Source organism: Chrysochloris asiatica, unplaced genomic scaffold, assembly GCF_000296735.1.
Source record: "Chrysochloris asiatica unplaced genomic scaffold, ChrAsi1.0 scaffold00535, whole genome shotgun sequence".
Lineage (NCBI taxonomy): Eukaryota > Metazoa > Chordata > Mammalia > Afrosoricida > Chrysochloridae > Chrysochloris > Chrysochloris asiatica.
Genome location: NW_006409053.1, coordinates 323,869 through 337,992, shown reverse-complemented (window position 1 = coordinate 337,992; position 14,124 = coordinate 323,869). Strand labels below are relative to the sequence as shown.

The 14,124-nt window shown below is 34.9% G+C and overlaps 1 protein-coding gene across 1 annotated transcript; it reads right to left on the bottom strand.

Annotated features, from left to right (window-relative positions):
- Positions 1–1,005: 1,005 nt before the first annotated feature.
- Positions 1,006–1,950, bottom strand: LOC102825733 (olfactory receptor 5F1-like). Its single transcript, XM_006877601.1, has one exon. It carries the CDS (start codon positions 1,948–1,950, stop codon positions 1,006–1,008), a length of 945 nt encoding a protein of 314 aa, XP_006877663.1.
- Between the last annotated feature and the right edge of the window lie 12,174 nt (positions 1,951–14,124).

Below are 14,124 nucleotides of genomic sequence, written 5' to 3'. Positions count from 1 at the left end.
TTAAAGGCACACATTCAGTGAGTTAATAATGAGCTAACATCATTAAATGGTAACTCCTCCTATAGCTGGAAATAACTGTTGTTGTTGTTGCTAAGTGCCGTGGAGTTGGTTCCTACTCATAGTGACTCTGCACAGGGTTTCTGAGGCTATAAATCTTTACTGGAGCAGAAAGCCTTGCCTTTCTCCAGTGGAACAGCTGGTAGTTTCAAATTGCTGACCTTGTGGTTCACAGCCTGATTCATAACCACTATGCTTACTTTGTAAATGAGCTAAAGTACATAAAGAGTTGAATTAGCAAACAAATGACCTAGATTAAAATAAAATGAGCCCGAAATCCTAAATGCTAGAATAAATAGACTTCATTTCCAAATATTTTCTATTCATAAATTTTGCATCAAAAAGACAAATAACATTAGCATTTGGTTCTGTAATATTTAATTCCCTGGAAACACACATTGTAGGTGCATCTTTATGCCTACTGCCATACTAACAATGATTAGCATTAACATTGAGATGATTTTCAATTTTATTGTCAGTTAAAAAGTTTTCTATGACAACAAAACCAAAAAAAGAGTCAATTCTAAAGAATATGAGTCATTTTAATCACTGACTATCTACCTCCTTTGGAACTATGCACTTCTTGAACTCTTTGTATCACCTGTGTTTGCATATGATTTTGCTTATACATTTGTGTCTGGGGAGTGAGAAGGAGAAAAGACTCAGAAAGTTTTTGAGGAGAAGCCTAAGAGATTGAAAAAGCACTGCTGCTTGTTAATTGTAACCAGTCAACAATGACTTCTGTAGCACAGTTTTGAACAAACTCATATTTATTATTTAATATGTGTACATGTTTTATGTGGTGCTTTATTAATATTTCTTATATACAAATGGATACAAATACTTGAGAACATGTTTACTCTGAAAATATTCTAAAGAACGATAGTATTAGTCAGATTTTGATAGTTAATCAAATAAGTGCACTTATTTCAGAATTTTGCCAGGCTGTCACAGAAATGAAGGGATTCTTTTCCTAGAAATCACATTCCAAAAAGCCTTCTTTACTTCCTTATTCCTGAGGCTGTAGATCAGAGGATTCAACATGGGGATCACCACTGAGTAGAACAAAGAAGACACTTTGTCTTGGTTCAGGGAGTAGCTGGAAGTGGGTTTCAGATAAGTATAGATGGAAGATGCATAGAATAGAATTATAGCAGTCAAGTGAGAGGCACAAGTTGAGAGAGCTTTGCGTCTTCCCTCCCCTGAATGCATAAGAAAGATGGAGAAGAGAATATAGCAGTAAGAAGAGAGTATGACCAGAAGACTTCCCACAATGATCACACCAGCAAAACTGGAAAAGATCATTTCATTCAGGCGTGTATCAGAACAAGAGAGCTTAAAAAGAGGGGGACCCTCACAGAAGAAATGATGGATGACATTGGAACCACAGAATGGTAATTTGCTTACATAACTTGTGTTCATCATGGAGTTCAGCAACCCTGCTGTGAAGGCCCCAGCTGCCATTTTAAGACAGGTTGTCCTGGACATGACTAAGGAGTAAAGGAGTGGGTTACATATGGCCACATACCGGTCATAGGCCATTAACCCAAAGAGGATACATTCAGTTGTTGCCAGGGCAATGAAGAAATACATCTGCAGGAAGCAACCAGCAAAGGAGATTGTTTTCTTCTCAGACAGTAAGTCTACCAGCATCTTTGGGGTGATGGTGGATGAGTAGCAGATGTCCACGAAAGACAAGTTAGCCAGGAAGAAATACATGGGTGTGTGAAGTCGAGAATCAATCCTGATTAGTAGAATCATCCCCACATTGCCTAGAATTGTAAATGTGTAAATCCCCAAAAATAGCATAAAGAGGATAATCTGTAATTCCAGGGTGTCTGCTAATCCCAACAGGATGAACTCAGTCAATGAGGTATAGTTTTTTCTCATCATTTAAAACAAATATGACTTGTTTAAACTCTGCATTATGTTTAAATATTACCCTCTGCAATACTTTACAGGAAGAAGTTGAAATGTCAATGAGGCTATTTATATATGGAAAAATAAAAAAATGAAAACCTAAGATAATATAGCATAGCAAATGGAATGACTAAAGTAAGTGGAAATACACAGTACTGCTGGAAAATGCACTAAAAACAAAACAAAACGATTGTGTGTAGTGAATATAAGTAGAAGGTCTTTATAATTGAAATATTCTTTTATTTTTATACCATCCCTCAATCAAATGCAAAAGATAGAAGTATGTTTGCTGAAGTTTATCCTATTCTCTGTACAATTATATGAATTTAACTCAGAGACAATATTTTCCTTCTCTTAAGACCATGCCACACTGTCGCCTCTCCAAAATGCACACATTTCTCCTCCAAATAACTCTGTTTAACCTTAAATAGCAAAACATTTTGACAATTTAAGTATGTTAATGTTTAGACATCCATTATAAACTTAAGAGCAATTTTGTATTTTTTACATAAAACAAATGGCTGTTCTTGTTACAAGAATGTGGCACATATCAAGTCAAATGCCAATTACTAGCAGATGTATTTTTCTATCACAGTGAACAGTAGGGCCAAATCCTTAGAACTTTCTTGCCAGGTAGTATCTTACCTGTCTTCTTGTTGTTGTTCAGTGTAGTTGAATTGGTTGTGATTCATAGCAACCCTGTATAAGGTCCCAGAAAAGTGGCTATTAGGTTTGAACTTCTGACCTTGTGTTTAGCAGTCCATTGTGTATCGTAGAGAGCCATGCCAGGACTCTGCCTAGTCTATCATTTCTTTATTAGTAGAAGTTCTCATTTGGGGATTAAAAAATAAAAAGAAGAATTTCATTAAAGAAAGTTTGGTGTAAATTTGAGTTACTTCTTTGTAAAATTGAGGTACCTTCTGAATAAATACATGCAGAGGTACTTTTATTCAAGAGACCTGGAGCACTATAGGGATTATATTTAGACATTAATTATGAAGTCAAATCTCTAAAGACAGGAAGTTCAGCCTCAAAAGGATACAAAACATTACACTAAATATATAAATATAGTTTAAAGCTGATAGCATCAGATGTGGAGCTTGTGCTATAAAGTGGGTTTTGATCGCTCTTATTTTGAATTCTTTCATCAAATTAAATGATTCTCTTAGTATTTTTTAGCTTATTCTAAACTTATATTCTTTTCCTTAGTCTTTCTAATTATTAAGGCTGTACGTTCTAAAACCTCAAAACTGTTAGGACTACAATGTGTATTTTCCTTATATCAATCTAATAGATATTAGCAGTCACTCTGTTGTTTTGTTTTGTTTTGTTTTTCATAAATATTGGGCTATTGATCAAGGTTGTTAAATCAAAGAATTTGAATATTTACATTGCATGTATACATTTTATATATTACCTCTTTTTTTTTTCATGAACTTTTAGAATTAGCAAACATATAATTCATGTAAGTTTAATGAGTTCAACTTTTAAGTAGAGTAAAAGTTCTTGTTTGTTAAGTGCTGTCTAGTTGGCTTTGACTTAGAGTGACCCAGTATAGGGTTTCTGATGCACGGCTGGTGTGTTTGAACAACAACCTTGTGGTTCAAAGAAACCTTGAGGTAGAGTGCTTATCTTATAGCACCAGACCAGGATTTCAGAGTTAAACTTAAATGCTACAAGACCAAAAACTTATACTTCAATTTAAACTTGTAGCTTTAATTTATCATATATACAAGGAGGAATACTAAGATTATTACTATAATACACTAAGTTATATGGAATTGCACAGGAATAATAATACTAAATAAGCACGGATTCCTTGATAACGTAGTCCTGTCTTACTAATATGGTCATGGTTTCCTTATAAATTTTGACATTTACATTTACATCTCTTTACTGTTGGATGTTGAGTTCATTCTAACTCATCATGACTCTATATGAAGGAGTAGAACTGCCTCATAGGGTCCACCATATTTAAGGGATCATATGACCTGGTCTCTTGTTCTATGAAGTCACTGGTGGGTTCAAACTGCAAACCTTTATGATACCATCCAAGTACTTAATCACTGCCCCATTAGTGCTTCTTTAATGTACATCATACCAAAGTTAAATCTATGTCCTGGTATGGCTCTGTGTGATAAAGCACAGAAGTGCAAGATCGGTTTGAACCACAAAGCGATGGTTCAAACTCACCAACTGCTCCTTGGGAACCCTATACAGAGTCGTTATGAGACTGAAGCAACTAGATGGCACTTAACAACAACAACAACAGCAACAACAAACAATAATATTTCCATTTCAGTCAATTAAGGCTTTCAGAAAACATAAACATGACTTAATTATAATTTTCCTTTTCCCAAGTCTAGATGACAGTTATGCACATTAATTAACTTCTTTCATTTCCAAAGTGCAGAGGCCAGCCCTGCATGGACGGGGGTTCAAGGAGGCGGATTTGAGGATTAAAGTGACAGGAGACTCGAGATGGTCAGTCGAGAGTGTTTTAATGTCTTCCAGATTCAGTTTAAATACACATTTCTTAGGTATGAGGGAGGGGGCAAATCATAAATCTTTAGTAAAGTGATTCACAAGACCTTTGCTAGATCACAATACCATTGACATCATTCAGTGAGAATAATATGTTGGAAATCAGTCCGTGTAAAGATTGCTTTCGTAGGTAGGGAACACAATTTCCAGGATAATTATAAAGATATGGATCAAGAGCTACATACTACAATAGTCACATATTTCAAAGTAATTTTCTTAACTAACTTGTTTTTCTACTAATCAGGTCCATGTGGTCTTGGCCTATTGCCGATGGCTAGCAAGATCTTTGTAGCTCTCTCCAAAGTCTTCCTTGGTTTAGAGAGCTACCACCGTGTGGGCTTCACACACTTCCCGTAACTCCTACATCTCCCCCTTTTTGGTTTTGTACGGAGAGCAAAAGGAAAGCTCCTAGAGCCTTTTCCATATTGATTAATCTTCGTTGGTGGAACTTCCAGACTAAAGATAGCAAAATAATAATAATAATGATCAGTAATACAATTCCAGTGAAAAGTGAAGTTCCCCATCCATGAAAGCAATATTTAGGATTTAAATCTTGCAGGGCTTGTACAAAGGTGGAAGCTACATTGATAGCGTGATTTATTTGCAAATGCTTTTTAAATGTATGATTCATTTGTATTTCTAAGTTATTAATATCAATAGACAAGAAACTCTGGTAGAGTAGTGGTTACGAATTGGGCTGCGAACCTTAAGGTCAGCAGTTTGAAACTACCAGCTGTTCCGAGGGAGAAAGATGAGGCTTTCTATTCCTGTAAAAACTTACAGCCTCGGAAACCCTGTACAGGGTCGCCATGAGTTGGAACTGACTCCACGGCACATAACAACAACAACATCAATAGACATATTTTCCTTCAACCCATGTAGATGATTTTTTTCTCTATCTATTTTATCTTGTTGATTCCATAATTGATGTGCATTTTGTTGCCAATCTTGTACAAATTCAACATCTTGGACACTTAGACTCAAAGTTACACCTGCCAGCGTAGCAACAGTGACGGCAGCTATAAGTCCTACAATAATAGCTATAAGAGTTCCAATGAACCTTTTTGTTCTATTTACTAATTTTCCCAACATTTTTAATAATACATGCGTCTCTGCACTATGTTCCTATGGTCTAGTTAAGTTTACAGGAAGCCAAACTCCCAGTTGAGCTTTTAGTACAATAATAGATATGTTTTTATTATACAATTTCTCATTTAAACAAGTATATAACTTACATGAATGACAAGTCAAACTTTTATCATCATAATTGATTTCTATAGTACCTATACCAATGACATAAGGCAGTCAGACACATGCTTGTAAATATTTTGTCTCATTTTAGTCTGAATTCATAAATTGATGGATTACTATTGGTACCAGAAAAATTTCCAGTATGTATTCTATAAAGTTGTAAAGCAAAAGGTAATTTCCACAAGTCCCATTGTTCAGGTCCTAACACGGTATGAATTATCCAGGGGCGAGGAGGTGCCAAGCCCCCTTCATGCCTTGCCATTAGACATGGAACTTTAGTCCAAATTTTGTCTGGTGTTTTCCAAGTTGATTCTGTAAGTAAGTCACATTGTTCATTGTCCTTTTCCTCTACAGAGCATTTGGTGAGAAACTTGCCACAAGGTCCCCAATCAATAATAGTAACAGAGTCGTTTTTCAAGACATTTGCATGTTCAGCTCGGCATTTAGTCCATTCAAACGCTACTGGATGGATATGAAATTATAACTTTCAAAATCCCTTAATTCATTTAGATTTACATTTCTTTTGTTGCTATATGCTGTTAAATTGTTTCAGCAACACTGATAGAGTAGAATCAGCTTAAATGATTTTCTTGACAACAACAATCTTTAGGCAAGCAGATTACCAGGTACTTCTTCTCAGCAGCCACTGGGGTGGGTTCAAACCACAAATCACTTGTTTCATAATGGAGGACTTAAACCATTTGTACAAACAGTTTCATAAATGATTCGTTTTATACATCTTTGGTACTTGAGTTGAGAACATTTTTATGTGTCATTCATATCAGCCACCTCAAAAAGCTAATATTTCACTCTAGTAAGTTTCTTTTTAATAAGACAAATGCATCTATACATTTAAGCATAAGAGTGAAGAAAAATAAGTCTTTTAGTATCCATTTCTGTTGCTGAAATGCACAAAGACATTAAGTTCTATTTTTTAACACAGAAGAAAGAAAATTATATTGTCATTAAATAACTATGTTGGGTATTAGTTTCTCTTGAGGTTTAAATAAAAACTCGCATAATTAGGAAACACTCTGGTACTTATATCTGTGGTTTCCCCAATGAAAAAGAAAAGAATTCACAATTTTCTAAGGGATTCATTACACTGCAAACAAAAGTAAAAAAAAAAAAAGAAAAGAAACAATTGAACTATTTTGGACAAAAGCTCAGGACAAAAATATCTAAGCCATTCCTGAAGAAATAGATAATAGATACTGAAACTTTTTATGTGACAGAAACATCATCAATGAAGAAATTCTAACATTGACTGATGGGTTAGAATAAAAATTTCAAAAACAGTTCCACTGTTTCTTTCTTTTTTTCTTTATATTCATCAGTTTCTGCTCAGGGTAACCATTGATTTTGGCTCTTATCATTGCACTGTAATTGCTGTGCATGCTTTTTGAATCTAAATTAAAAGTAAAGAAAAAAATTATTGCTAATGAGACTCCTTGAGCATTTGGTCTGAGTGGTTAGCATATCTCTTAATTTGCATCATTAGTATTGTGAATTTGTAACGTAAAAAAGTAAATGAAGATGTTTTCAAAAATAGTGGATGATTGTCATTATATATGATATCTTCTTGTGCAATTTGATGTTTAAAAGCTTCTGATTAAGTTGCAAAAATTTTGATTCCAAATACTTTTTTTTTAGGTATTATCTATAGGTTTTAGGCATGATTTTTTTCTATCCTTATGTTTTATAACAATGCAGGACAAGCTAAATAAATTTCATTTATGTGATCAAACATGATTTTAATTTGTAATTAAGAGCCAATCTTATGAGATCAAAAGGGCAACGTTTACTCAGGGATACTGTTTGGAAGGCAGACATGAATGGATAGAAATGAAACAGGAAACACAAGAAGTTAAGTGGGAAGAGTGTGGCTACGTAGTGGGGAATGTTAGGAAATAAGATGTATACGTATTTCTGAATGGAAAACCACTTAGCTCTGTAAACTTTCACTTAAATCACAATCAAAGCTTTAAAAAAAGAATGAACATAAGGCAAGAGAAAAATCATGCCCTTTGACATTTTCTGTTTAACTCTTTACTCGAAGATACCAACACAAAAATCTTGGTGTTGGCTCATTCTTATTTAAGTGTGATAATTTTGACAGTCCAGAAGATGAATGAATGAATCCTTAAAATAACAGGACATTTTAAAAGGAATTTAACAAGCTCACTAATACAATGTTTCATTGTTATTTCATATATTGTCCTCTTGTGATACAGTAAGTGGTATACTTACTGTACCTTTAGTTTTTATAATGTTTTATTATCTCCACCCCACAAAAGACAGACAACAGACATAGTACAAATCTTCTTTCTCTTTTCTTTCTTTCTTTTTTTTTTTTTTGAGGTGGCGGGAGGACAAAAGAAGCCAAGAACTTTCAGTATTTGTCTATATATTTATAAATCATAAATGCTTGCAACAACAAAAAAAGTTTGTTTCTTACATTCTTATATTGTTAATATGATATGCAAAACAGAAAATATCCACAATCTATATGTCCTGCTAAATAGTGCAGGTACAAGAAAACAAAAATATAAGGATGTAACAGCCATCCCCACGGGCGTATCTCTTCATTGGGGGAATTTCTGTCTTTGAGTCTAGTCACCTGGATAATGTTGGGTGTGAAAGTACACTTTACTCGAATCTGTATTCCACATCAAAATAAAAGGGGGGGGGACCCACTGGGTGTATAGAACACACTTAGCATTTCTCCAGCTCAGGGGAGAGAAGAAAAAAATTCAAGTCTTGACTTGAAATATTGAAAGACTGTATGGGCAAAATACTGAATGATGCAGAAAGCATCCAAAGAAGATGGAGGAATAAACAATGTACACAAAACAAATGTTTTTTTTTTCAACCATTTCAAGAGGTAACATATGATCAAGAGCAAATGATACTGAAGGAAGAAGTCCAAAGTGCACTGAAGATATTGGCAAAGAATAAGGATCCAGGAATTGCAGGAATGCAAATTGAAATCTTATAACACACTGATTCAGCACTGGAGACACACACTCATTTATGCCAAGACATTTGGAAGGCAGGTCCCTAGCTTACTGATTTGAAAAGATTGATATTTGTGCCCATTCTAAAGAAAGGTGATCCAACAGAATGAAGAAATCATCGGATAATATCATTAATATCTCATGCAAGTAAAATTTGTTAAAGATAAGTGAAAAAATAGCTACAAGAATACATTGACAGAGAACTGCCAGAGGTTCAAGTCTGTTTAAGATGAAGATGTGGAACTAGGGATATCATTGCTGACATCAGATGAATCTTGACTGAAAGCAGAGAATACCAGAAAGATGTTTATCTGTGCTTTTATTAACTACACAAAGACTTTCCATTATGTGGATCATAACAAGCTATGGACAACATTGATAAGAGTGAGTCTTCTGGAATACTTAATTATGCTCATGAGGAAACTGTACATAGACCAAAAGGCAGTTGTTTACAAAGAAAAGGGAACACTGAATGGTTTAAAATTAGGAAAGGTGTGTGTCAGGTTGTATTCTTTTACCAAACTTGTTCAATGTGTAGGTTGAGCACATAATCTGAGAAACTGAATTATATGAAGAAGAATGTGGCATCAACACTCATGAAGGCAGTTGTCAAGAGATCAGATGACGTATTTCATTAGGCAAATTTGCCGCACAAGACCTTTTTAAAGTGTTGAAGAGCAAAGATGTTAGCTTGAGCACTAAGGTGCACCTGACCAAACCCATGGTATTTTCAATAACCTCATATGCATGTGAAAGCTGGACAGTGAATAAGGAAGACTGTAGAAGAATTGATGCTTTTGTATTATGATGTTGGAGGAGAATATTGAAAGTGCCATGGGCAGCCAAAAGAACCAAGAGATCTGTATTTGAAGAAGTGTAGCGAGAGTGCTCCCTGGAGGCCAAGATGGCCAAACTTCATCTCTCATACTTCGGACACATTGTCAGGAGGGACCAGTTGCTGGATATCATATTTGATAAAGTGGAGGGTCAAAGTAAAAAAGGAAAACTCCCAGCAAGATGGATTGGCCAAGCAGCAGCATCAATGGGCTCAAGTGTGACAACAATACTGAGGTTGGCCCAGGATCAGGCAGTGTTTTGTTCTGCTGTACATAAGGTTGTTATGAGTAGGTACTGACTCTGTGGCACAACACAACAACAACAAGCAAAACAATGGGAGTGCAGTGGGTCTGTTGTATAAATACTGGACTGTGAATCACAGGTAAGAGGTTTGAGTTTACCAACTGCTCCTCACTATCAAACATGAGGCTTTTTATTCCTACAAAAGTTTACAGACTTGGAAAGCTTACATAGGGTCACTATGAATCAGAACCAATTTGATGACACTTAACAATAACAAGTCAAAAAGTATTGTTTATAAGTTTACCTTAAACAAAGCATGTTTACCATTGTCTTTGTGACCAGTGGATGGCTTCAGGCAAATGCTCTCAATAATACATTTATCTTTGTCTCATTAGGTCGCCTTCAAAGAAAAAATCCAGTCAAAGCAGTGGCTTCCAAGGGGACTTGAGGGGTCAGTGATATTCAAGGCTGAGAAGAGATCAGAAGTTTATGATGACTTTTTTGAGATTCCAAATGAATAATCTTGATATCGTTTCTCAAAGGATACAGGTGATCATGCAAGTTTATTATGAAGATGTTTCAAGAACATTGACAATTGTAAATTGCTTAGAGGAATTGTTTTTTCCATCATGTCAATGAAACTTCCCATTCTTCAAGGACAACAAGGAATGGCCTAGGAAAACATTGTTGGAAAACCTTACCCCTTCATACCAACAGCCCTGAGAACACCACTTTGTACTGCTTAATATCAAACTCAAAGAAAATTCAGAGTAATACAATTTATGTCCACCAAGGATGCCAAAACTAGTATTTTGACAGGGCATAAATCAAATAGTGCAAAAAGTTTAGGGGAAGCACTAGAGAGAAGAAAATACTGCCTTCAGAATTAGATAGATCTAAGTGAAGAATGTGTCGAGAAATAATGTCATATGTTGATATTTTTGTTTAATAAAGATGTATGATTTTATAGCAATACTTTTTGAATTACTCTTGTACAGACAATTGAACTGAGTATTTACATGTGTTATCAACGTTAATCTGCAAGAATCTGGTAAAATGGAGAATTACTTACAATATATAATATTTTTTTAAAAGGGTAAATAAGTAGTTCATGTCTCACTGCTGTGAAATAGAAACAATGAAGCATGCCTAGGTTAGCTAAGCATTAAGCTTAATGCTTATATCTCATCACTCAAGTCATATTTCCTTCCAGTCTCTTATAACTGAGAAACAAAATTGGACTCCTTGGGATTCATCTTAATAAGACTGAGTCTGGTACCTTGGCATTTCCACACAGAAATAAATGCTGAAAAAATCTCTTAAAATACATGAACTGATAGTGGACATTGAAAGAAATCACCGAATTTGAAAGATAATTTTTTTTTTTTTAATTCCTTTGGTTGGTGTAATGAATGGTAACATTAGTATTTTAATCAGAGATCTTCCAGTCATAAAGACATATATCTAATTTGTTTAATCATAGTAAATTGTTTTACCTTTTGTCTACTTTTTCATTTAAAAAAAATCAGCACTGCAGGGTAAAGAAAGTAATTGTCCAATGCCCTCCTGGGATTAGGAAGTATCCTGGGAAAATGTAGTATTTCTCATAGACTAGAAGATAAATACTCATCCCTAGTAAGACTGTTTCTAAAACTGGAGAGAAATGTTGCCAGAACCTTGTGCAAAATAATTTCTACAATTTAAAATTCTAAATGGTGCTAAGGTGAGTGACTACCTAAGGCACCAACAAATTGTGTATTGTGAATGTAACTATAACAATGGACTGACCTTATGAGAAAAGCATCTTTGTTGATTCTGAGTTGTTTGGATTCTGGATGTTTTTATGTGTGAGTGGAGATATAGAGGTGACATAAATCTGAGGCTCGAATATATCCACAGTATTTTCAAAACACCGCTGTCTGAGTTGTTGTGCACCTTATTACCATAGCAGGGACGCTCACCGGGCTTATTTTTAAACTGGGAGAATCCAATATACAATCCAATATACCGACTCCATGGCACCTAACAACAACAACAACAACAACAATATACAATGTTCTAATAATTCCCTTCTCAGTAAAGTAAGCCTCAGCTTTTATAAACATATGACATATTCATGCTCACAGTAAGATTGATTATTTTGTTTGTTCCTGTAAGTATCATTTCAGAAAACTTACAGTTTCAAAGCCAGATATTGAATTATTAAACATTAATAATAATAGCATTAGTGCAATAGTAAGGACTCTGATGATGCATTGTCTAAGTGTTAGATGCTAAATGAAAGATAGGCAGTTCAAGCTCACGAGGGTTCTGTGTATGTGAGGGGTGGCGAGCGCTGATTAGAGATTGAGGGAAGCCCCGGTTGTCTGCTACCATAAAGATTTCAACTCTTGGGAAACCTGTGGGCCAGTTGCAACTTGTCTATTTCGGTCATCATGAGTCAGAATCAGCTAGCACACAGCAATAAAAACAGTTTAATAAAAATAGCAATTAAAATAATAATTGATAATAAATACTGGATACTTTTTATGTAGCTAAATAATAACATGCCTTATTCAGATGCATGTTAGTAGACTTGTTTGGCCCCTCGGAATCTGTGTAGCAGGCAGTCTGTTTAAGCTTTGACGTAATTGGGGGAAAGCTGCATCTCACATACCACAGATACAATCACATTTCAGCCTTCCTATGGTGTACTTTTTTGACCTGCTTCTCTACGGTTGTTTGCTTGTATAAGAAAAAGAATTAAAAGCTTGTGTTCCAGCAAAAACATGACTAGCTCATTGAATTGATTGTTTTAGAATGCATTTATAGCTATGCTTTTTGGGGTTTATACTGGGAATTTATTTTCACTAATTTATTTTTAACTTTTTCTGATTATGTAATTATGTAAGCTTAACTTTCCATATTTACATACATGTGATGTCTCATTGTGTTATTTTCCTTCCTCTTGGTTGTTGAATTAGTGCTAAATATGATACTTTCCAGATTCTTGAGAGATTTTCATTTCCATCACTATTACAAAAACAAAATTGTTGCATTCCTAAATTAACAACAGCAATCATTGAGGGAACAAGTTTGAATTTTTCTTTTGTGTAACAAAGTTCGTCATTTCTTCTTGCTTCAGTCTTTTTTTGGTAGATGCTGGGGGTGTATTGGGATGCTTTCTGTTGTTTTTTTGTTTTATGTTGGTTTTTTTTACCCAAGGTAATATGAAAACAGATGATGCAGTTTTAGTCTGTTATGCTGATTTCATAAAAAATGACATGTAATAATTTATTCATTTAAATACTGATCTCAACCTTACGGCATAGTAACGTTGTTGTTGTTGTTAAGTGCCGTTGAGTTGGTTCCTACCCATAGGGACCCTGTACAGGGTTTCTGAGGGTGTAAATCTTTCCGGGAGTAGAAAGCCTCATCTTTCTCCCACTGAGCGGCTGGTAGTTTCGAACCGCTGACCTTAAGGTTCGCAGCCCGATTCGTAACCACTACGCTACCAGAGCTCCTTCAACGGCATAGTAATAAGCTAATGAATTAAGAGTAAGACCTGAATTTAAACATAATCCACTAAATTCCAAATTCTATGTGCTTTTACAAAATGATTTGTAAAGGAGGACAAGTTAATTTACTATGGTTATTTATATTTTTTGTCTACTGTACATTAGTTCATTAAACAGAACCTCAAACAAAAATAATTCATGGATGCCTTTTAAAAATAACAACCTTGACAGGTGAGATTTCCATGAGAACCAGCGGAGTCAAACTTGTTTTAAGATATTAATCAGAATTCAAATAGTGTGGGATGAATCCTTGAAGAGAAGTGAAGTTGATCTGGAAGGCTCAATCTCTCCTTCACCAATAAACTGTTGAGCGACCCTACACAGTCTTCTAGGACACGTAGGAAATCTAAGAAGGGACTTTGATCTCAAGAAATTTGTCACCTGTTTAAGGGTATCAGATGCGTAAGTATTTAAGATTAGTGTTCATGTCATTCACTGAATGTGACATAAAATAAAGTCACAGATTAGATGATTGCTGAAGTTACTTGCAGAACTAATATCCTATAATTAAATATCCCATCATTGGGTTGGACATCAATGTAAAGAGAACAAAACTGATCACCACTGGACCAACAAATAACATCAAGATAAATGGAGAAAATATTGAAGTTGTCAAAGACTTCATTTTGCTCTGATCAACCATCAGCACTCATGGAGACAGCAGGCCAGAAATTAAATGATGCATTGCATTTGGCATA

Excerpts from the sequence above, each read along its gene's own strand:
- LOC102825733 (XM_006877601.1), bottom strand. The coding sequence starts at position 1,950 with ATGATGAGAAAAAACTATACCTCATTGACTGAGTTCATCCTGTTGGGA.